The sequence below is a fragment of the Simochromis diagramma genome, unplaced genomic scaffold (genome assembly GCF_900408965.1).
Source record: "Simochromis diagramma unplaced genomic scaffold, fSimDia1.1 OVJJ01000344.1, whole genome shotgun sequence".
Lineage (NCBI taxonomy): Eukaryota > Metazoa > Chordata > Actinopteri > Cichliformes > Cichlidae > Simochromis > Simochromis diagramma.
Genome location: NW_024387375.1, coordinates 3371481 through 3395115, shown reverse-complemented (window position 1 = coordinate 3395115; position 23635 = coordinate 3371481). Strand labels below are relative to the sequence as shown.

General features: G+C 43.8%; 2 protein-coding genes across 2 annotated transcripts; both read left to right on the top strand.

Annotated features, from left to right (window-relative positions):
- The first annotated feature begins 393 nt into the window (after nucleotides 1-393).
- On the top strand, nucleotides 394-5833 carry LOC120719945 (vomeronasal type-2 receptor 1-like). The gene is made up of 2 exons (XM_040009505.1): nucleotides 394-525; nucleotides 4833-5833. The coding sequence occupies exons 1-2, from the start codon at nucleotides 394-396 to the stop codon at nucleotides 5691-5693; spliced, it is 993 nt and encodes a 330-aa protein (XP_039865439.1). The 3' UTR covers nucleotides 5694-5833.
- A 207-nt stretch (nucleotides 5834-6040) lies between these two features.
- LOC120719473 (vomeronasal type-2 receptor 26-like) lies at nucleotides 6041-7340 on the top strand. Its single transcript, XM_040008657.1, has 2 exons — nucleotides 6041-6226; nucleotides 6436-7340. The coding sequence occupies exons 1-2, from the start codon at nucleotides 6103-6105 to the stop codon at nucleotides 7338-7340; spliced, it is 1029 nt and encodes a 342-aa protein (XP_039864591.1). The 5' UTR covers nucleotides 6041-6102.
- Nucleotides 7341-23635: the final 16295 nt, after the last annotated feature.

Below are 23635 nucleotides of genomic sequence, written 5' to 3'. Positions count from 1 at the left end.
GCACTGAGCCGGAGGCTCCAATTGGCTGTCAACCGAGACACTGGATGATCCTCAACCGAATTTAAGGCTGTTACTGGTGCCGATTGGAGCCCCATAAACATCAGCTGGTATCTGAGACTGAAGGGCTTCAAAAACAAAAAATGTCTTCAAAGGCCTAGTCTCCTTAAACGCCACAGAACTGACCATTTGAGCTTTACAAGACAGCATCAAACATAGGACCTTAAAGGGTGGAAGAAAGTTTTATTCTCTGATGAGAAAAAATGTAACCTTCATGGTCGTGATGGTTCCCAATATTACTGGCATGCCAAGCAGATCCCACCTGACATGTTTTCGACACGGCACAGTGGACGCGGTACAATAATGGTCTGGGGTGATTTTTCCTTCAGTGGAACAATGGAGCTTCAGGAGGTGCAGGGGCATCAAAAAGCCACTGTCTATGTCCAGATGGTGCAGAGAGCATCCCTCATGACTGAGGGCCCTTGTCTGTGTGGGAACGACAGGGTTTTTCAACAGGACAACGCTACAGTACACAATGCCCGCAGGACAAGGGACTTCATCCAGGAGAATACCATCACTCTTTAGGACCATCCTGCGTGTTCCCCTAATCTAAATCCATTTGAGACCCTTTGGGGATGGATGGCAAGGGAAGTTCTCTAAAATGGACAACAGTTCCAGACAGTAGATGCCCGCCGTGCGGCCGTCTTCACCACTTGGAGAAATGTTCCCACTCACCTCATGAAAATGCTTGCATCAAGCATGCTGCAACACATTTTATTAAGTGAAAACAATAACAGTGGAGTTACTCATTACTGAGTTCTTGTTTGGAACTTTCTGTTTTCGGGGGGTGGGTGTGGTTTTTTTTGGAGGTATGGTCCTAAGCTTTTAATAAGCTGTAAAACAACATGTTTCAGTTTAAGTGTTGTTTTCAATAAATTGCATGAGCTTTTGCCATTTTTCAAGTGGTTTTAAATGTTTGATGGGATTTAACTCTTTTAGCTCCTCAGCTGTAACATAATCTGCCCCATTTAAAGATCCCATCCACAACCCATTCGACTCTTTAGTATTTGTTCATCTTTTATGTAATTACACAGCTCCCTATACATACACACATATATATATATATATATATATATATATATATATATATATATATATATTAGGGGTGCAACGATATTCGTATCGATATTGAACCGTTCGATACAGTGCTTTCGGTTCGGTACGCATATGTATGAACAATACAAAATTTGTAATTTATTTTATCAACTTTCCTTCTGACGATGCTGTCTGTGTTGAGCGCTCAGTGAATCTGCGTTCGACTACTCCACCTAGGCTGCACTGTCGAGCGCAGATCCACTGAGCGCTCAACACAGACAGCATGGTCAGAAGGAAGCGCGCAGGGCAAGCTAGCGAGACAGAAGTTAAGCTCTCCTTGCAACATGGCAAATTGAACCTCCCCCACCCTCATTCAGATCTGGCGTTTGGAATTATTTTGGTTTTCATGTGATGTATGACCCTGAAGGTAAGCGCGTCATGGACTAAAGTAAAACAGTATGTTGGATGTGCCACGCAATGCTCAATTACATGGGTGGGAACTAGTGTGTTAGCGCAGTTAGCTCGTTAACGTGTTTGCCGTCTAGCCCCATGCACGGGGAGATCTGCGGTAGCTCGTTAACGGAGATTTGCCGTGTTGTGGTGTTAAGGTCATTTCAACGAGATTAACCTGAAAGCACTAGTGGGAACACAACGAATATGACTGCACATTTACGCCGACATCATCCTAGTGCAAAGACAAAAACAACAAGCATGCATGCTACAAACTTTACCCGAGTCATTTAGACAGCCGTTAGCACATGATTCTCCTTATGGGGACCTGATGTGTTTAATATGCTGCTGAGAATATAGCCCAGAAGAAGCGTATAGTATAGCTTTTATTTTGGAAAGAGACATTTCTCTGTAATAAACTCTCTTTTCCAAAGATGAGTGATTCCTCAATCAGATACAGGGCTCGCAATATCGCTAGCCCGACGTCCTGGGGCTAGCGATTTTTCCAGTCGGGCTACCAAAATCAATCTCTGCCCTGCCCGTCGGGCTATCGTAGGAAAGAAAAATATATGTCAATGCTTTTGCATTCTTTCGGAAATGTAGCTGGGTAATTATGTCATTGGCATCGGTGAGCCACTGTCAATATGTGACATATTGAAATCGCGTTTGAATTTGCGCTTGTTTTTTTGCTTTCACTTTGCAATCGCGCGAACTGTGTATAGAGAGCGACAGCACTGATTGGTGAGTGATGATAATTTGCGCACCAATTCCTCTGACATCGTCTTATCAATCGTTAGCTTACTATGCAAACATGACAAGTGAAATCTCCCGCAGCAAGCTTAAACATGTGAGAGGTTGATCGCGCAGAGAATCGCTTAGCGTTATGTGAGTACGTGTGTAAAAGCAGCAGGATATATATTTCAGTTCTGCTGAGCCAAATAAGACAGGTCATGGTGAAGAAGTGACAGCCAAAGAAAAGCTTACCACAAAACGGAAAAGTTATGACAAATCAGACTATAAGGCAAAAAGATGGTTTCATGGACAAAATAATTTCTGTGGCTGCAATATGATGAGCTAAATAACCAGGGGTGCACATAAGTGGTCCGCAGGTGCGCATTCGCTGTCAAAATAAAAAACACGCACAAGGGTTAGGGTTAGGGTTAAATTTAAAAACTGTACTTTTGAGTTAAAATATCTATTTAAAATTTTAATAAATGACAAATTAAAAAGGCATGAACATTTTTTTTTTGTATCGAAAAAATATCGAACCATGACACCAAAGTATCGAACCGAACCGAACCGTGAATTTTGTGTATCGTTGCACCCCTAATATATATATGTATATATATATATATATATATGTATGTATGTATATGTTACTCACATCTAGATCATTCTGGCTGATTTTACAGAAGCCTTCATATTAAGGCAAGGCAAATTTATTTGTATAGCACAATTCAACAACAAGGTGATTCAAAGTGCTTTACAGAGACATTAGAAACAAAAACAAATAAAAAGCATGATTTAAAGATGTGTAAATCATGTGATCATGTTACTAAGCAGCACATCAAACCTCAAAATTAATTATATGGTAAATGGTAAATGGCCTGCATTTGTATAGCGCTTTTCTAGTCCATAGGACCCCAAAGCGCTTTACACTACATTCAGTCATTCACCCATTCACACACACATTCACACACTGGCGATAGCAAGCTACATTGTAGCCACAGCTGCCCTGGGGCGCACTGACAGAGGCAGTGCGCCCCAGGGCACTGCCCTTATGATGAATAAGCCCATCTAAAGAAAAAAAAAGAACTTTTTTGCTTCTCTGTTTTGCCTGTCCAATTGCTATTGCTATTATTATTAAATATATCTATTGAAATCGTTTATCGCTGCCTTTAAGATCTGTTATGAGACAAGGAATTGGCACAAAGGTATAGATTACACAAAATTGTAATTTAATAATAATGCTGCCAATGAATCACGACAGATTTTTTTTCATGCAGTATAGACACACACACACACCTACACACACAAACACACACACGCACACACGCGCGCACACACACACACACACACGTACGTAGATAGATAGATAGATAGATAGATAGATAGATAGATTTATTTGTGTACAAAAACAAAAATGTAATGCAATTTAACTTTTACAAAACAATATCAAAAAGAATAATTCATCATTTAAAGCTAGATTAATCTACTTATAGGGGCAATAATTGTATTTACCCTGTCTGTGAAAAACTGAAAAACTGAAAGACTATGGATAACTTATACATTATCTAGCTAAAGAGTTTTCTAAAGTCTCTTTCAAATTTCTTTATGATTAATGTGCATTGCAAAAGTAGTTTTAGACACTTTTCGATACAAGATAGTTTACTGACATTTAACAATACGTGTAAAGCATTACTTTCCTGATTCCAAGTTTGCCAATCTAAGATCACTGAGCCCTTTGGGAAATTATAGCACATTGACTACATGTAATACTGTTGTTATAAGAACTGTGCTCTCATGCCTATATGGCAATGCAGTGCAAACATGCAAAGAGGTATCCTCCTATTTCTGTGTGTTCTCAGCACGAACACAGTATCTGGCTGTGAACTTTTTGGCAGGTTTGATATGCCAAGTTTGTTTAAGGAAGGTGACATAATGATCGGAGGAATCTTCCCAATTTTGATCAAACAGATACTCAGCACCTCTACATTTGACAAGGAGCCACCTAAAGTGCAGTGTGAAGGGTATGAGTTACCACAAGTGGCTTTTTCATTTGTCATGCATGTATGTTTATTTGTGTTTTCATTCTTGACATTGTACTTTACATACATGGGAAGCAATGGCTGGGTTACTTTATGACTTGTATCAATCACTAAAATGTCCTTAGATTTGACCTGCGAATTTATCGATGGACACAGGCAATGATATTTGCCATTGAAGAAATCAACAACGATCCTGCTCTGCTTCCAAACATATCTCTTGGCTATAGGATACTTAACTCTTGTGCATCTCCTACAAATACTTTACGTGCTGCTCTAACGCTGGCTAGTGGAGCAGAGGAGGCAAGTGCGACTTCTCATTGCCCTCCAGCTATATCTGCCCTCATAGCAGAGTCTGGGTCATCTCAGTCAATAGCTGCTGCTGGAATTCTTGGACCATTTCATATGCCAATAGTAAGAGATAAAGTTTTTTATTTTATGATGCTAAGTGATATTGGATTTTATGGCATTGTATGATGTAGCCGTAGCATGTACACTCTTTCTGTGTTCTATTCTCTTTTATAGATCAGCTACTTCTCAACGTGTGCTTGTCTTAGTGACAGAACTAAATATCCTACATTTTTTAGAACAATCCCCAGCGACTATTTCCAGGCAAAAGCTTTGGCTGCACTGGTCAAACATTTTGGATGGCAGTGGATTGGAGCCATACAGTCAGACAATGATTATGGACGTAATGGAATTCTTGCTTTTAAGGAGGAGGTTGAAAAGTTTGGGGTTTGTGTTGCTTTTGTTGCATCAGTTCTACGCACGTACACAAGAGATGAATTTCTAGAAGTTGTGGAAATAATTAAACAGTCATCTGTCAAAGTAATTTTAGCTTTTTCTGTTGATGGTGATTTTTATCCTTTGATGCAAGAGATTGTGAACCAGAACATTACAGGAATTCAATGGATTTCTTGTGTGGCTTGGATAACATCATCTCGACCATCCACGCCTGAAATGTATAGATCCTTTGGCGGAACAGTGGGATTTGTAATGCAGAAGATGGCTATTCCTAAGCTTAATCACTTTCTTACAAGTATTAGTCCTTATACAGATCCCAATGCACCTTTCGTGAAGGATTTCTGGGAGATTATGGTGGGCTGCACACCTGTTTTGCCAGGGCTACATGCAGCTACTGAGGACACAACCAAAAGATGTACAGGCAATGAAACATTAATGAATTCCGAGCATGATTTCTTCAATGTCACAGAGCTCAGAGTGACCTATAATGTCTATAAAGCAGTTTATGCTATTGCACATGCTCTGCATCAGCTGGTATTTTGCCAACCAGTTGGGGCACAAACAGTAAAGCGATGTTTAAACCTGACAGATATTCAACCCAAGGAGGTGAGAAATAGTGCACCTGAAAGCTACAATCGTTGAAATTTTTTAAACAAAACCAATAATTGAATATTTATATGTATCTAATGCATTATCTTTTCCTCTCTAGGTCAGTAAAAAATTACAAAGGGTGAATTTCACAAATCAGTTTGGTGATGAGGTGTTTTTTGATGAGAATGGCGATCCTCCTGCTTCTTATGATGCCATTAACTGGCAGTTGATAAATGGAAAAGTGCAACATGTGACACTTGGTCATTTGACATTTGCTGCAAATGGTGATTACAAGCTCAGCATCGAGGAGGAAAAGATAGTGTGGAGGACAGGAAAAACAGTAATCATGATGTCTCTCTATTTTACATGCAGTACACTTTTAGTATCTCATCCTTTATTATTCTCTTGTTAACACATAATCATTTACCTCTACAATACTTAAATATTTCTTTTGCTACAGATGCCCACATCGGTGTGTTCTAATGTTTGCCCAGTTGGAACCAGAAAAGCTCAAATTCAGGGAAAACCTATATGTTGTTTTGACTGTGTACCCTGTGCTGATGGAACTATAGCCAACTCAACAGGTGGGCAGAAAAATAGCAAGAGTGTATATCCTGTAAACGTTGAATGTGTACATTATAACATGACATGTTTAGTGTCTACATATAACTAATATTTAAAATATTAATGTCTTACTTGCATCATATGCTTTTTTAAAGTAGATTTTTAATTTATTATTATCCCAAATGTACATCTAGATACACCACTGACCCTTTCTGTTTATCCTCAACAGGTGCAGCAGACTGCACACCTTGTCCAAAGGAATACTGGTCCAATGAGAGAAAAGATTATTGCATTCCTAGAACAATTGAGTTTCTGAAATATCATGAGCCCATGGGATTAGCTCTAACACTTGTATCCCTGTTAGGGGCCTCTCTCTCCTTGGCGACAATGGTGGTTTTTATTAACTACAGAGAAACTCCTGTGATAAAAGCCAGCAACTTTGAGCTGAGCTCTTTCTTATTGTTTTCTCTTTTTCTGTGTTTTCTCTGTCCTCTCACTTTTCTTGGTATGCCAACAGTCTGGACATGCATGCTGCGCCACACCGCTTTTGGTGTGACATTTGCCCTTTGCATTTCCTGTGCCTTGGGAAAAACCATTGTTGTTGTCACAGCCTTCAAAGCCACATTTCCTGGCAACAACATTCCTGGAAAGTTTGGTCACGCACAACAAAGAATCATCATTTGCTCCTGCACTTTGATTCAAATAGTAATATGTGCATTGTGGCTGAGTTTAAACCCACCTTACCCACATATGTTGTTCACATACAGCAATAGGATGATTGTTCTTGAATGTAACACAGGTTCTCAGGCTGCTTTTTATGCAGTGTTGGGATACATAGGGATCCTTGCAATCATTTGTTTGATCCTGGCATTCATGGCAAGAAAACTTCCTGACAATTTCAATGAAGCCAAATTGATCACATTCAGCCTGCTGATATTCTGTGCTGTGTGGATTACATTCATCCCAGCATACATCAGCTCTCCTGGAAAGTTCACTGTAGCTGTAGAAATATTTGCAATTTTGTCTTCAGCTTTTGGCTTATTAATTTGTATTTTTGCACCCAAGTGTTACATAATATTACTTAAGCCAGAAAAAAATACCAAGAAACATGTCATGGGAAAAACTATAAGCTAAAAGTAAAAAAAAACCAGTAACAATTTATATTATGTTGCCATTTTTGTGTTTACATTATTGTTATTATTATTACATTTATATTACATTAGTAGATATTATGAGCCACTTACAATTATGTGACACATTAAATAACAGAGTCTGGGTATATGCATATTTAAATGTAATTTTTGTCTGATAAAGGATTTATAATTAACATTACAGTACACTGCAAGATATGTTTTATGCTGCTGAAAGAAATGGATGTGAGTGAGTAGTTATAGACCTGCACACAAATGCAACAAAATTTAAGATAAAAAAAACAGACTCTTGCCTGCTTATCAGTCTCTAACACCATTACAGGCAAGATGCAGTAAATCCTTTGAAATAACCATGTGTTCCACGCTGTACATTGAGTGCTATTCATAAATGGGAGAGAGATCTTAATAATGAATATACTTAGGAGGATTGGAAAGGAGCCATTACCATAGCTAGATCTACTTTGACTTGCAACCGCTTGCTTGAAACCCAATACAAAATTTTACACCGCCTATATATAGCTCCTAATGTTTTGCATGAGATTACACCGCATGTATCCCCTTTTTGTATCAAATGTCAAATACAGACTGGTACCTTTTCCCATTACTTCTGGGAATGTAAACTAATCAAAAGATTTAGAAGTTCCATATCTCAAGAACTCAGCAATATTTTTACGAATTGGATCTAAAGGGACCCTGGATTTTTTATGCTTGGTTTACCTTCAAAAGAATCAGCATTAACTTATTTGCAGCATAAACTAGATGATAAACTATTGTTGCTGGACTGGAAATGTATTCTTATTAACTGGGTTAAGAGTTATTCCTCATGAAAGAGTTGCTGCCATCTTAGGAGGAAATGAAGATTTGTTACTCAATGTTTAGTCTCCTTTGCTTACCTACTTCCCAATGATTTGTCTCAACTGTTGAGAGGGGCCGGTTGTCTTTTGGGTGCCTCTAGGTAATTAGGAAGTGAGCACAAAGCATGGGAGTTCACTTTGTATCTTCTTTTTTAACCAGCAAAATAAGAACAATATTTTGTGTGTACATAAACACCTTCCTCTGCCTTTCCCAATAAATCAACAAAACTGGAGTAAACTTTCCCTTCTACCACGTTCTCTTAGCTCCATTTGAAAGGCAAAACAGGCCTTGAGACAACTGCTGTTTGGCATTATATTTGCATTTATATGTAATGTAGTGGGCCATTTCTGGAAATGATATAGTGCTTTGTACCATGTAGATTTAATACTAAAGTGACCTATATGGTAAATTGTAAATAATTTCAGGAATATTGAAAAGAACAAATAAATTTTGTGTTAATAATTTCTTTAAATAAATGCCATAATAATTTTAAATAAAATCATCTGAAATGTTCATGTTGTGGAGGTAAAGATGTATGTAAGGATGACACAAGGGATCCCAATATTTTACTGCAACTTTAATCTCAGTGGAACTGGCAAACCAAACTGACATTTAGACAAATGGTAAATGGCCTGTATTTATATAGCGCTTTACTAGTCCCTAAGGACCCCAAAGCGCTTTACATATCCAGTCATCCACCCAGTCACACACACATTTACACACTGGTGATGGCAAGCTACATTGTAGCCACAGCCACCCTGGGGCGCACTGACAGAGGCGATAGACAAGTTATTGATCAGGCCATGTGCTGCCAAGCACCAAGAAACCTGACGCAGGTGTGCTGTTCCTCCAAGCTGTTGGCCACCAGGATATTATCTAGATATACAAAAACAAAGGTGAGCCCGCGCAATACCTAGTTAGTCAAACGCTGGAAGGTTTGGGCTGCACCCCTCAGGCCGAAGGGCATGTGCAAAAACCTGAAAAGGCTGAACTGAGTTATTATGGTGGTTTTGGGGACATCCTCAGCGCGCACAGGAACCTGGAGATATCCCTGTACTAAATCAATTTTAGAAAAAATTGATGAAAAAAGTCCCCGCGAGACGAGCCAAAAAAATTCTCAATGTGCGGAATGGAATAACAATTGCTTTCCGTGACATTATTTAGATGGCAAAAATTCCTACAAGGCCTGCACTGACCGTCAGATTTGGGTGCCACGTCTAATAGGCAAGTCCAGGGACTATTCGAACACTGCGCAATTCCCAGTCGCGCCATAGTTGCATACTCCTCCTGTGCGACAGACAGTTTAGCAGGGTCAAGGCAGGGTGTGCGCACACAAACACTGGGGGCCGACCGGAGTGATAATGTCCACCCCGTGCTTCATCACAGTGTTTGAGAAAGTAGGGACAGTTAGTGAGGGAAACTCAGAAAGCAAACATTAAAATACGTTTCCCAAAGCAACAAAATTAGCATGTACTATGGGCTCGGTACCCCAAGTAAAACAGGGTAGTGAAGAAAATGACAGCATTGAGAGAGCTGGCAGCTGTTGAAAGAAAAGGAATCATCCATCATATGTTCCTAGCAAGGACAACATGCTCTCCATGAGCTCAAGAGCAGTACATTCACCCAGGCCCGAGAGAGAGAGGAGTTTCTAGGACCATTTCACGTTGGAAAGGGAGAAGCGCCGCACAAGCAGCGCCTTGAGATCAGTGTATGAGATCACATGATGGTATTTTGTGTCATCAGATGAAATGCCACGAAGAGCAAACTGAACTTTGATGCACACGAACCATGAAGGGGCATCATGAAGGCAAAAATCCGGTAGTTTAAAAGCTACAGCAAACTCAGCTATAGGTGGAGGTGGAAGTCCGGCAGCCACTGATGTTTCCAGGCAGGAGCTGGCTTTTTCTTTTTACCTTAGCATGTTCGCCTCAGGGGTCACCAATGTGGAGGTATGTAAGGACGACACGAGAGATCCGAACATTTTAATCCAACTTTAATCTCGGAAAATATTGTGAAGGCTATAACTCTAGTAGGAAGTCACCTTTTTAAATTGATACCGTAGCTGCATTTACTAAAAATATTGGAAGAGTTTGAATCCTGGTGACATTTACCTCAAGGTCATTGAGGTCAGTTTGCCTGATATTTGGACTTACCGTATTTTTGGGACCATAAGGTGCACAGGGTTATAAGGCACTACTTCCGGCGCCCCCCGTGTGTGGCAGCCTGTTACAGCACCTCTGCTCATTCTGAGTTTCTTTCTTTCTCATCTTTTTTTCTCGTAATTTTTATAACTATTTTAGCCCTGCGACAGACTGGCGACCTGTCCAGGGTGTACCCTGCCTCTCGCCCTATGACAGCTGGGATAGGCTCCAGCGCCCCCCCGCGACCCTGAAAAGGAGAAGCGGAAGCGAATGGATGGATGGATGGATGGATTTTTATAACTAAAATATTAGCAATTAGACTCTGCAATCATGTTCTACCATTTTGTGCTAGTCTTGGTCGTTTTTCTTGGTTTTTTTCTACTTTTTTCACCCGTGTTTGGGGACCCACTGCAGGAATCCTTTGTTTACAGTAGGGATCAGCTGTTAGCGCTGCGTCCCACAGCAGTACTGCCGGCAGACAGACTTGACATTCCCAGTGAGCCGAGGAAGAAAAGACGGGGGTGTCGTGCTGTGAGGGAGCGCCGTCACCCGAGAAGGAGATGTTATAGACCATCTCTCCTTTCTGTAATCATCGGAAACGTAAGATCTTTGCCCATTAAGATGGATGACCTCACGTCGCTAACCTGGTCACAGAGGGAGTATCAGCAATGTAGCATCATAATGCTAACAGAGTCCAGGCTAACACCGCTAACTCCAGACACGAGCGTGACGCTATCGGGATGGCAGTGTTTGTGAATGACAGATGGTGTAACCCTGGGCACATCACTGTGAAAGAAGAACTCTGCAACATTGAGCTGTTAGCCGTTAGCACGTGTGTGTACTACCTCCCCAGGGAATTCTCACATGTTATCGCGATAAGGGTGTATGTCCCCCCTTCAGCCAACATAGATACAGCATGTGACCCTCTCCACTCTGTGGTCAGCAGACTGCAAATGCAATCTCCAAGAGCCCTGCATCTGGTTAAGATGGCGCTGGAGTGACGGCAGCCTTTCCAAGTAGCTCTGCAACACCGCACCTTTTTTCTTAACTTTAACTTTTTTAGACTAGGCTTTTCAAACTTTTTTTCACCTTCCTCTACTTATACCTCTTAGATATAGCGATACAAAATGGATAATGCACTTTTCAAAACTTATGGAACCAGCTCCTTCATCTATTCGAGAGCGGAGCTGCTGGCACTAAGAACAAAGGGACAGACCGGCATGCGACACAACATCCCGGCCGAGCTAAAGAGGAGCTACAGAGGCTGCAAAGCTGGAGCGAGGAGAGCGGATCACCGGAGGCGATTCAAACCATCAATCCCGACAGTGATCATGGGCAACGTGAACTCGTTACAGAATAAGATTGACGAACTGTGCGCTCTGAACAACCACAGACTATACCGTGAGTGCAGCTTGTTTATCTTCACGGAGACGTGGCTAACCGAGCTAACGCCGCAGGCTAACGTAGACCTATGCGGTTTCACATCCGTGAGAGCCGATAGGGACACGCAGGCCAGCGGAAAAAGCAGAGGTGGGGGACTCATTGTCTACGTTAACAACAGATACTGTAACCCTGGACACGTCTCCGTTAAAGTTTCGGTATGCCGTCCGGACCTGGAGCTGCTAGCTGTTAGCTTGCGGCCATATTATCTACCTCGGGAGTTCAGTCATGTGATCTGTGTGTGTGTTTACATCCCTCCGAGGGCCGACGCAACAGCTGCCTGTGAGAAAATACACACAGTCACAGCAAGACTTCAGACACAAAACCCCGAGGCTTTCATTATTATATCTGGAGACTTTAATCCTGCCACACTGGATTCTACTCTGGCTGCTTTTCACCAGTTTGTGAATTGTCCCACAAGGAGCAACAGGACAATTGACCTACTGTATGCTAATGTGAGAGATGCATACAGAGCCACCCACCTCCCCCCACTAGGGAAGTCAGACCACAACCTGGTTTACTTTCTTTTTTTTTTTTTAAATCTTTATTTAAAGTAAACAAATTTACATATAAAATGTACATACACATACAATTACATATACAAAACCATGAACACATACAAAAAAGGAGAAACAAGGAGGAAAGTCTAGCATCTGAGTCCACACAACGCTCACAAAACTTACAGTTTTAATTCGTTCCAGGGGAAAACTTTCGCAAGTTTCAGGTCCATTGTTCGTCTTCTCCGCAGATCTGTAATGATATGTTTACTCACCACATCACTACTTATCATCTTTTGTTCTAACACTCCTTTGGCACGGGTTTTCCAAATATGTGTGTTTATTACACACATTACTAACCAAAAGAGTCTCCTTTTGTCCTCACACATTTTTTTCTTTAAACAAACCATATTTAACTGCTTTAATATTAACATCAACGTCATAGCCAATCTCTGTCATCTTCTGTCTTATCTCAGTTGTCCTATAACAATCCAATAGAAGATGTTCTAGAGTCTCATCTTCATCACAGTCTGTCATAGGACATTTCATGGTGGTAACAAAACAACTCCATTGTACCACTGCTCTCACAGGGAGGCGCCCGAGCGAGATGAGCCACACCACGTCTCTCATGCTTTCAGATAATAATTTGTCTTGTATATTTTTAACTATTGAAAGGTTTTCATCTTCATTTGCATACTTATATTGAATTACACCTTCATTTTTGGTTTCATTAATTTTTTTATAGATATTTTTCGTATTATCTTGGAGAATATTTAAACTATAATGTTCCCATTGACTTGATAAGTCACCAAACATAAGTCTGTGGCATGGAACACCCGCTCTGGCCCTGCCTCTTTTCTTTTGCCACAATTGCTCCTTCCCTCGAACCCACGGGGCACCCCGAGAAATTGCGCTTTGAGTAATTTTTATAAAAGGAATTCGCAAAACAATCTCTAAGTCTGGGGCTCCCAAACCCCCGTGCTTCCTACTCTTGTACATAAATTTTCTCTTAGTCACTTCTCGATTGGATCCCCAGATAAATTTAATGCACATCTTACTTATTTTCATTACAGTTGTTCTCGGGGGAGGAAAAATTGTGGCAAGGAAAAGAAGTTTTGAAATTATGTGTGTTTTTACAATATTAATACGCGTTTTATAATTTGTATCTTTATTTTCCCATTTCATAATTTCCATTTTAATTTCATTTTCTTTCTTATTCCAATTTAGTAAACTAGAGTCAGTATTATCAATCCATATACCCAAAATTTTAATCTCACTACATAGAGAGATCATCATTTTAGGTTGTCTGGTCTGATGTCCAAGCCACACCCCTTCAGTTTTGTCTTGGTTCAGCTTGGCACCTGATGCCTGTTCGTAGCGGTGTAATATCTCCATAACTGAAGACAGTTCGTTTTGGTTTCTAATTATCACCGTCACGTCATCTGCATACGCCAAAGCTGCGATTTTATGGGATTTGTCAAGGACGTATCCTTTGATCCGTTTATCATCATTTATCCTTTTCAATAAGGGGTTAATTGCAAGGACATATAACGCAGCACTCAAAGGACATCCTTGTTTAACCCCGCACTCAGCACTAAAAGGGGATGAGAGCTTTCCATTTACCTTAACTTGCACTAGGGACTTTTTATAAATCAATTGAATAATAGAAATAAATTGGTCCGGAAAATTATAAGCTTTCATTACTTTCCATAAATAAGAGTGGGAAACAGAATCAAAAGCCCTCCTTTGATCTAAGCCTAAAATGCAAAGTTCTGAATCCTTTCCATTATAAACAATTTCTCTTAACATACTTAAATTATCCCACATCAATCGTCCCTTAATTGCGCATGTTTGTTCTTTTTCAATGATAATATCTAATACATCCTCTAGTCTAGACATAATTATTTTAGCAAAAATCTTATAATCTACATTCATTATTGTCAGTTGCCTATAATTGTTAATATCTTCTCTATCACCTTTCTTGTATAATAAACACATAACTCCCTCATAGAACGATTTACCCATTGTTTCTCTTTCTATTCCTTCATTAAAATACTGAGTTAATAATTCAGACAGTTCTTTACTCGCAATTTTGTAAAATTCAGAGGGGAGTCCATCCAGACCAGGTGTTTTATCGGTACTAAGTTGGTAAATTACTGACTCTACTTCCTCTCTTTTAATTTTCCCAATCAAAGTTTCATAAATGACAGAATCTAATGGTTCAACCTCACTCAAAAAATTGTTAATAGCGTCGTTGTTTGTAACTATGGATGAAAACATCTCCGAACAATAGTCTCTAATTACTTGTCTTTTCCCCTCTTCTTTAAAAACTGACTTTCCATGTTTATCCTTAATTGAGACAATAAAATCATTTCGACTTTTCTTTTGATTATTAAGAATCATATAATCGCTGTTCCCATGAAAGTCAGTACGTCGCAACATATTAAATAAAACTTCTCTATTGACTCGATCAATGTCCTCTTTAAGAGACATCAGTTGATTTTCCTCCTCCTCTTCCTTCTCCTTCTTATTTCTTAAATATATATATCTACTCACATCTTCATTATATTTTACATTCTTTGCATGGTTTAATTCTCTCGCTTTAAATTTAAAAAATTGACACATACGTCGTTTAAGAAGCTCCCAAAGTTCCGAGAAAGAAGTACTAAAAATCTTAAGATGGAATATTTTCTTAATTTCAGATTTAACTTCGGACACAAGCAACTCGTCTGCTAACAAGGATGTATTCAATTTCCAATAGTTCAAAAATTCATGGGGGCAACACGACACTGTTGCCATAACCACCATATGATCAGAAAAGTCTGTTAAAAGAGTGTCATATTTCAGACCTTGGACATTATGTGATATGTAGAATCTATCAATCCTTGTTTTAGTTAACGAATCGAATCTAGTGTAATGGGCGGTATGTGGATGCAAGTGCCTGTATAAATCACGAAGTGCTGCTTCCTTACAAACTTTAACCAACAATTTACTTTCTCGCAGTTCTCTAAATTCAACCTTGGATATTCTGTCAGTTGCTTCAGTAACAATGTTAAAATCTCCACATAGAATTATATTAAAACCAATCTCTAATAAATACTTCAATTTTTTCAATAATTGTATCTTTTTCGTTCGTTCGGGTGCATTATAAACATTAATAATACGCAACCTTTGCCCGTAATAACAGCAATCAACAAGGAGGAGTCGTCCCGGTATTATGTCTCTTCTTTTGATTATATTCACCGTATCTTTTTTGAAGAAAATACCCACTCCATCAGAGCTGTCTTCCCCTATCGATATTATTGAATGGGCAGTGTTCCACATTTTATTTAATTCACATACATCTACATGTGTCTTTAATCTCATCTCTTGAAGGCACAAAATATCATAATCAAGTCTTTTTAAGAAATCAACCTTCCTTTTCCTGCTCTTATCTGATTGGAGACCTCTGACATTAAATGTTATTATTTTGATGTTACTCATAGGTTGACTAAAGGAGAGACCATCTCAGAAATATTACTCACGGAGGACTTGGTCTATTATCCTTCCGCTTATCTCTTCCAGCGCTAGAAGCAGAAACGCTCCTTTTTCTGCTTCCTCCCGTATCCTCGTTGACGAGCTCGTCGAGGGCCGGGTGACTTCCACTAAAGAAGGTCTTCCGTTTTACTTTCGTTTCCCCGGGCAACGAAGCAAGAGCCAGAGATGCCGCCTCTGAAAGAGGAAAGGATCCATGGTCCTTGCTATCTCCGTCGCCATCAGGTGTCTGCTCGCTGTCAATTTCTTCGTCATCACTATCGCTTTTATTCTCACCATCCGATGTCTCTATGATTAGGTTACCATCTAGCTCTTCATCACTCTCGTCACTTTTTTTACTTGACTGAGACAGTGGAGATGGTAACTCATTTTGAACAGGGCTAGACTGGGTATCCTGATCATCCACTTGTGGATTGTCCAATCCAAGCGAAACTGGGAGTGACAGTGAGGCAGCCGTAGGAGGAAGGTGGGGGGGGGGAGAGGGAGGGGGCTCTCTCACCGGGTCATTCACGGGGGGATCCAAGACTTGGGAAGGATCCACCAAAGAAGGGAAATCCATGGTGTCAGAAGGTCGAGGTTGTTGGGAAGATTTAAGTATATTCACAAAAGACTTGGGGCATTTAAAGAAAGTGTGCCACAGAGGAGCACTTTCGCACCACAGAGGGAGCACTCACTTTCGTTTTGGCAAATTTTAGCCTTGTGGCCCAACTCACCACATTTCCAACATTTAACAGTGGGGCATTCTCTCGCCTGATGGTCTGGACCTTGGCAGATGAAGCACCTCACCGATTGGCCAGGATAAATAATCCTGCCATTGTAGGGGCCCAACGAGATGGAATTCGGGATGGAGATTATATGTCCAGCTTCGTCTCTACGCATCCGAACTTTGTATTTTCGGACTCCATACCAGAATCCGAATTTATCCACTGGCTTGACTGGGGGTTAAAGAATCTCGCAGTACCTTTTAAGATATAGCTCGATATCTTGGTCTGGAATCCTTCCAGTCCAGAATTTAACAACAAGAGTCACTACCTCTACCTGGACAGAAGACTCCACTTGCCAGTCTTTCCATTTCGGATGTAATGCGTTGGAAAGAGAGATCTCTAAGAAGCGACGTAAAGGCGCCTCTTCGGTGAAACACAGCTCAAAATCCCGTTTACTGGGGAGAGCAATGAAAGAGTATATGTCCTGCACATTCAGCCATGATGTTTGCAATATCAGCTCTTCAGCAACATAATCACGGGTCGGGGAATCCCCGTCTCCGATGTACTTGAGTCTCACCCATAAATTGCTGAAGTTTGAAGCAAACGATAATGGGGCATACGGGGGCATGATTACATGACTAATAACCAATTACTCCGGTCTTTCCGCGCCCACTCATTTTGACAGGTTCTTCTCTTCGTAGTATCAACACTCAAAAGAAAGCTGTTAGCTTGCGGCCATATTATCTACCTCGGGAGTTCAGTCATGTGATCTGTGTGTGTGTTTACATCCCTCCGAGGGCTGACGCAACAGCTGCCTGTGAGAAAATACACACAGTCACAGCAAGACTTCAGACACAAAACCCCAAGGCTTTCATTATTATATCTGGAGACTTTAATCATGCCACACTGGATTCTACTCTGGCTGCTTTTCACCAGTTTGTGAATTGTCCCACAAGGAGCAACAGGACAATTGACCTACTGTATGCTAATGTGAGAGATGCATACAGAGCCACCCCCCTCCCCCCACTAGGGAAGTCAGACCACAACCTGGTTTACCTACACCCACAATACTGTTAGGTGTGGCTGTGTGCAGACAGGAAAAGGACCCAAGGTGCAGACTCCGGAGACAGAACTTAAACAAAAACAGCTTTAATGCTGAACGCAAACATGGCATAACTGGAAAATGTCAAAAATAAACTAACACCGGTGGACAGGCAAAACACACAGCAAAATAAACGGTAGATCGCGACACAGACACAGAGAAACACAGGGCTTAAATACACAGAGGGAGCAATCAGGGAATGGGTAACAGGAGGGAAACACAGCTGGGGCAAATCAGGCCTAACGAGACAAGGGGAAGCAAAACCAGACACATTAACATCAGACATGGACTTTCAAAGTAAAACAGGAAACACATAACACAAACTGAACAAAGACACAGACTCGCACGCACTGCAACAGAGGGAACAGAGACGTGGGACCAGGGCAGACACAGACACTGACTGGACACGGGGATATAGCCACTAAGGACACACAGAGACGCGAACTAGACAAGGGGATACAGCTGACAGGGGAGACAGAGCAGCTAGAGAAGACAGAGACATAAACTATAAGACAGAACTCAAAGAAACCAAAGACTAGAAAGTATAAATAATATAATAAACTCAAAACCCCTGGGTCAACGACCCAGGCATCCTAACAGTACCCCCCCCTTAAGGGCTGGCTTCCAGACAGCCCAAACCAAAACATCAAAAAAACCCAAAAAAAAACAACCCAACCAGGGTGGGCGGCGGGGGAAACAGGATGGAGGGCTCGAAACAAACCAAACAAGGAGCCAGAAACAAAAAAAAAAAAAAGAACAAACAACGGAGCCTGGAAAGCAACAGAACAAAACACAGGAACAAAGTCCAAAACAACAGCACCAAGGCCCAGGCATAGTCCAAAAGCAAACAAACAAAAGAGCTCACGAAAGGCGCAGAGGCCCAGGCAATAGTCTCAAAAAAGGTCAGGGGGGCCGGCCCGGAGGCTAACGGCACAACAGTCCAAACCCGGGCAGGTCAGGGGGGCGGCCCTCACATGCAGGCACTACAAAGGGAACAGACAGATTGGAGACCTCAGGGGCAGGCGGAGCTGCAGACTCGGAGGCCGGACCAGGCGGAGCTGCAGACTCGGAGGCCGGACCAGGCGGAGCTGCAGACTCGGAGGCCGGACCAGGTGTAGCAGAAGCCGAGGCAGAAGCTGGACCAGGCGTAGCCAAGGCAGAGGCTAATGGCGGCTGAAGCGGTTCCTCGGGCCCTTCAGCAGGAAGAGACGGCTGAAGCGATTCCTCGGACCCTCCAGCGGAGACAGGTGGCTGAAGCGGTTCCTCGGACCCTCCAGCGGAGACAGGTGGCTGAAGCGGTTCCTCGGACCCTCCAGCGGAGACAGGTGGCTGAACGGGCCCCTCGGATCCCCCAGCAGGAAGAGACGGCTGAAGCGGTTCCTCGGACCCTCCAGCGGAGACAGGTGGCTGAACGGGCCCCTCGGATCCTCCAGCAGGAAGAGACGGCTGAAGCGATTCCTCGGACCCTCCAGCGGAGACAGGTGGCTGAAGCGGTTCCTCGGACCCTCCAGCGGAGACAGGTGGCTGAACGGGCCCCTCGGATCCTCCAGCAGGAAGAGACGGCTGAAGCGATTCCTCGGACCCTCCAGCGGAGACAGGTGGCTGAAGCAGTTCCTCGGACCCTCCAGCGGAGACAGGTGGCTGAACGGGCCCCTCGGACCCTCCAGCAGAGACAGGTGGCTGAACGGGCCCCTCGGACCCTCCAGCAGAGACAGGAGGCTGAACTGGCCCCTCGGATCCTCCAGCAGGAAGAGACGGCTGAAGCGATTCCTCGGACCCTCCAGCGGAGACAGGTGGCTGAAGCGGTTCCTCGGACCCTCCAGCGGAGACAGGTGGCTGAACGGGCCCCTCGGACCCTCCAGCAGAGACAGGAGGCTGAACTGGCCCCTCGGATCCTCCAGCAGGAAGAGACGGCTGAAGCGATTCCTCGGACCCTCCAGCGGAGACAGGTTGCTGAAGCGGTTCCTCGGACCCTCCAGCGGAGACAGGTGGCTGAAGCAAACAACTGAGGCGGTAACTGAGCAGGTGACTGAGCCGATAGGTGAGCTAATGTCTGAGCTATGGAGAGAAGTTTAAGTTGTATTGACTGTTGTAATGATGGCAGTAATGGCGGGTGAGGTGGTGGATTAGCAGATGGTTGGACTAGGTTGTCTGAGCCTACAGATCCTACAGAAAACTGCTGGACGGGCTCACCTGAGCCTCCAGCGAGGTCAGAAACAGGTGCAAGTACCTGCCGGACACCAGCCACTCCCACCCGAGGAGAAGGTACGGGTGCAGGAGCTAACTGGTTCCCGGTCATCCTCACCCTGGGAGCCGGGACAGGCACAGTCAACGGCTGGGCAGCTGCAGTCCCCACCCGAGGAGCTGGTACGGGTGCAGCGACAGGCAGAGGCTCAGCCAGCCTAGACACCTGAGCAGGGACCAGCTGGACCTCAGCCTCCCTCACCTGAAGCACTGAAACAGGTGCAGGGGAATGCTGGGCCTGAGCTGCCCTGGGAGCAGAAACACAATGGTGCGAAGGAGCAGGCTCAGCAAACACAGACTCTTCTAAAACGTTTTTTAACTTCCTACCACCACCACGTCTAACAGTCTTAATAGTCTCAGTCTTAGCAGTGTTCATATGATTGTTTTTTTCCAGCTCCGAGGAACGACAGCAATCACAACTCACCACCGGGAGTTGCTCCGCAGAAAAAGAGTGGTGACGGTGTGAGCGTCGCCTCCTCCGGGAAGTGGGAGGTGGCGAACTGGGCTGCGAATCCTCCAAAGGACCGGGCTGCGATGCGGAAGCAGAGAGTTTGTGAAGCTCAGAATGTGGCAGACCCAAAAACAGAGCGAAGGACTGCAGCGGAGTGAGTCTAACGTCCGGTGTCACATAATCTCTCTTCCTCCGCCGCTTAACTCTCTTGTCGGACTGGTAATCCAGGGGTGAAGGCAGAGGTGTAGCGACTGGAGAGAAGGAGCACGTGCTCAACCTGATCGCCCGAGGCATAGACGCTGGCGCGGCCGTAGCCATGGCAGTTTGGAGGCTGCGGGGCCCTCCCAAAGCCAAACGTGACCCATAAAAGGGTGACTGGAGCTACTGGGCATGCTCAGCTTCCTCCCTCACGATCTCCTTGAGGAAGGCAGAAACTGCGGGTCGCTGATACCACACGGAGTCTGCTGGGTCCATGTTCTGGTCGCGATCTTCTGTTAGGTGTGGCTGTGTGCAGGCAGGAATAGGACCCAAGGTGCAGACTCCGGAAACAGATGTGAACTCAAAACAACTTTAATGTTAAACTCAAATATAACATAACTGGAAAAATCAAAATAAACTTACACCGGAGGAATGACAGAACACACAGCTAAGAAAACGGTAGATCGCGACCCAGACACAGAGAAACACAGGGCTTAAATACACAGAGGGAGCAATCAGGGAATGGGTAACAGGAGGGAAACACAGCTGGGGCAAATCAGGCCTAACGAGACAAGGGGAAGCAAAACCAGACACATTAACATCAGACATGGACTTTCAAAGTAAAACAGGAAACACATAACACAAACTGAACAAAGACACAGACTCGCACGCACTGCAACAGAGGGAACAGAGACGTGGGACCAGGGCAGACACAGACACTGACTGGACACGGGGATATAGCCACTAAGGACACACAGAGACGCGAACTAGACAAGGGGATACAGCTGACAGGGGAGACAGAGCAGCTAGAGAAGACAGAGACATAAACTATAAGACAGAACTCAAAGAAACCAAAGACTAGAAAGTATAAATAATATAATAAACTCAAAACCCCTGGGTCAACGACCCAGGCATCCTAACACAATACACACCCCTCGTCCAAAGGCAGCCTGTCACAACGCGCTCCATCCGGAGATGGACCCCAGAAAAGGAGGATGCTCTGAGAGACTGCTATGACACCACAGACTGGGATGTGCTCCTGAGCCAACATGGTGAGGACATAGAGGGGGCGACACACTGTCTTACAGACTCCCTCAACTTTTGTGTGGACACAGTCGCCCCTGCTAAGACGGTACGGTGTTATCCTAATAACAAACCGTGGGTAACACAGGAAGTCAAAGCTGTCCTCAACATGAAGAAGAAGGCTTTCAGGAGCAAAGTGAAGGAGGAGATGAAAGCAGCACAGCGGGAGGTGAAACGCTGCCTGAGGGAAGCAAAGGACACCTACAGGAGGAAGGTGGAGCAGAAGTTGGAGAGGAACAATATGAGGGAGGTCTAGAATGGTGTGAAAACCATCACAGGCCACAACACCAAGAAAAGCACAGTGGGGGGGACTGTGGAGAAGGCAAACGAACTCAACAACTTCTTCAACAGGTTTGACCAGCCCACAACCCCCCCACCCTCACCCTCACCTTCACTACAGAGTCCTCTCCCCACTCTCCTACCTCCCTCGCTTCCCCCCCTTCCTGACACCATGACACCCCCCTCCTCCAATCCCTCTCTCAGCAGCAAGACATCCCCCCCCCTCCTCCCAAACATCTCCCAGTGTCACAGTGGATCAGGTCAGGAGACAACTGAGGAAGCTTCGCCCCAGAAAGGCAGCAGGCCCAGACAAGGTGTGTCCTAGGATGCTAAAGGCGTGTGCTGCTGAACTTGGGGAGCCGCTACAACAAGTCTTCAATCTCAGTCTGCGACTGGGGAGAGTGCCCGCCCTATGGAAGACATCCTGCGTCGTCCCGGTCCCCAAAAGGAACCGGCCCAATGAGCTGAACTCTAGAGCGGCTCTTCCTCAACCTCCTCCGACCACAGGTACAACATGCCCAGGACCCACTACAGTTTGCATACAAGGATACAAGGCGGGTGTCGGAGTAGAGGATGCCATCCTGTACCTCCTACACAGAGCCCACTCACACCTGGATGGGGGAAAAGGCACGGTCAGGATCCTGTTTCTTGACTTTTCCAGTGCCTTTAATACCATCCGGCCCTGTATGCTTCAGGAAAAACTGAACAGGATGGAGGTGGACCCCTGCCTGGTGGCTTGGATCTCCGACTACCTCACCGACCGACCACAGTACGTCAGGCTGAAGGACATCACATCTGACACTGTGGTCAGCAGCACAGGAGCACCACAGGGAACTGTGCTGTCCCCTCTTCTCTTCACCCTGTACACCTCTGACTTCTGCTACAACTCTGAATTATGCCATATTCGGAAGTTTGCAGATGACACGGCCATCATGGGGTGTATCTGGGATGATCAGGAAGAGGAGTACAGAAGTCTGGTGAGGAACTTTGTCGCATGGAGTCACACAAACCACCTGCAACTCAACACCTCAAAGACTAAGGAACTGGTTGTGGACTTCGGGAGGTCCAGTGAAGGTCCACTGCCGGTTCAGATAGAGGGGGAGGAGGTCTTTTAACATCTGCAGGAAGCTCCTGAGGATGTTTTACCAGTCAGTGGTTGCTGGAGTACTTTTCTATGCTGTGGTGTGCTGGGGGAGCAGCACAGCAAAGAAGGACTCATCCAGGCTGGAGAAACTGATCAGGAAGGCTAGCTCTGTGGTCGGCATGAAGCTGGACACTCTGGTGACAGTGGCAGAGAAAAGGACATTAAAGAAACTGATGGACATTATGAACAATGCTGGGCATCCTCTGCACACGGCCATTAACAACCAGAAGAGTCTGTTCAGTGACAGGTTGCTTCTCCCCAAGACAAGAACTAACAGACTTAAAAACTCCTTTGTCCCACACGCCATCAAACTGTTTAACTCCTCTCTGGAGGGGAGAGGGAGGGGAAACAGGAGGACAAAGGAGGGGGGAACAACTAAGCCGTAGTGCCTCTTCACCTCACTGTACAATACCTTGTGCAATACTTTTTGTAAATAGTCAACAGTGCAATAGACCTCAATACTTGAAATGTGCAATTCACTTGTATTTTTATTTTTATTCCTATTTATTCTATTTATCCCCTTCGTATATTTTATTTATATTTGTCTCTGTATTTATATATGTGTGTGTATGTGTGTGTGTGTGTGTATGTATATATATATATATA

Bases quoted from the DNA above. Each gene is read 5' to 3' on its own strand.
- LOC120719945 (XM_040009505.1), top strand. From the start codon at position 394: ATGGAGCTTCAGGAGGTGCAGGGGCATCAAAAAGCCACTGTCTATGTC. The intron at 526-4,832 runs GTACACAATGCC...TCTCTTTTATAG, and splicing joins TTCAACAGGACAACGCTACA to ATCAGCTACTTCTCAACGTG.
- LOC120719473 (XM_040008657.1), top strand. From the start codon at position 6,103: ATGCCCACATCGGTGTGTTCTAATGTTTGCCCAGTTGGAACCAGAAAA. The intron at 6,227-6,435 runs GTGGGCAGAAAA...TATCCTCAACAG, and splicing joins AACTATAGCCAACTCAACAG to GTGCAGCAGACTGCACACCT.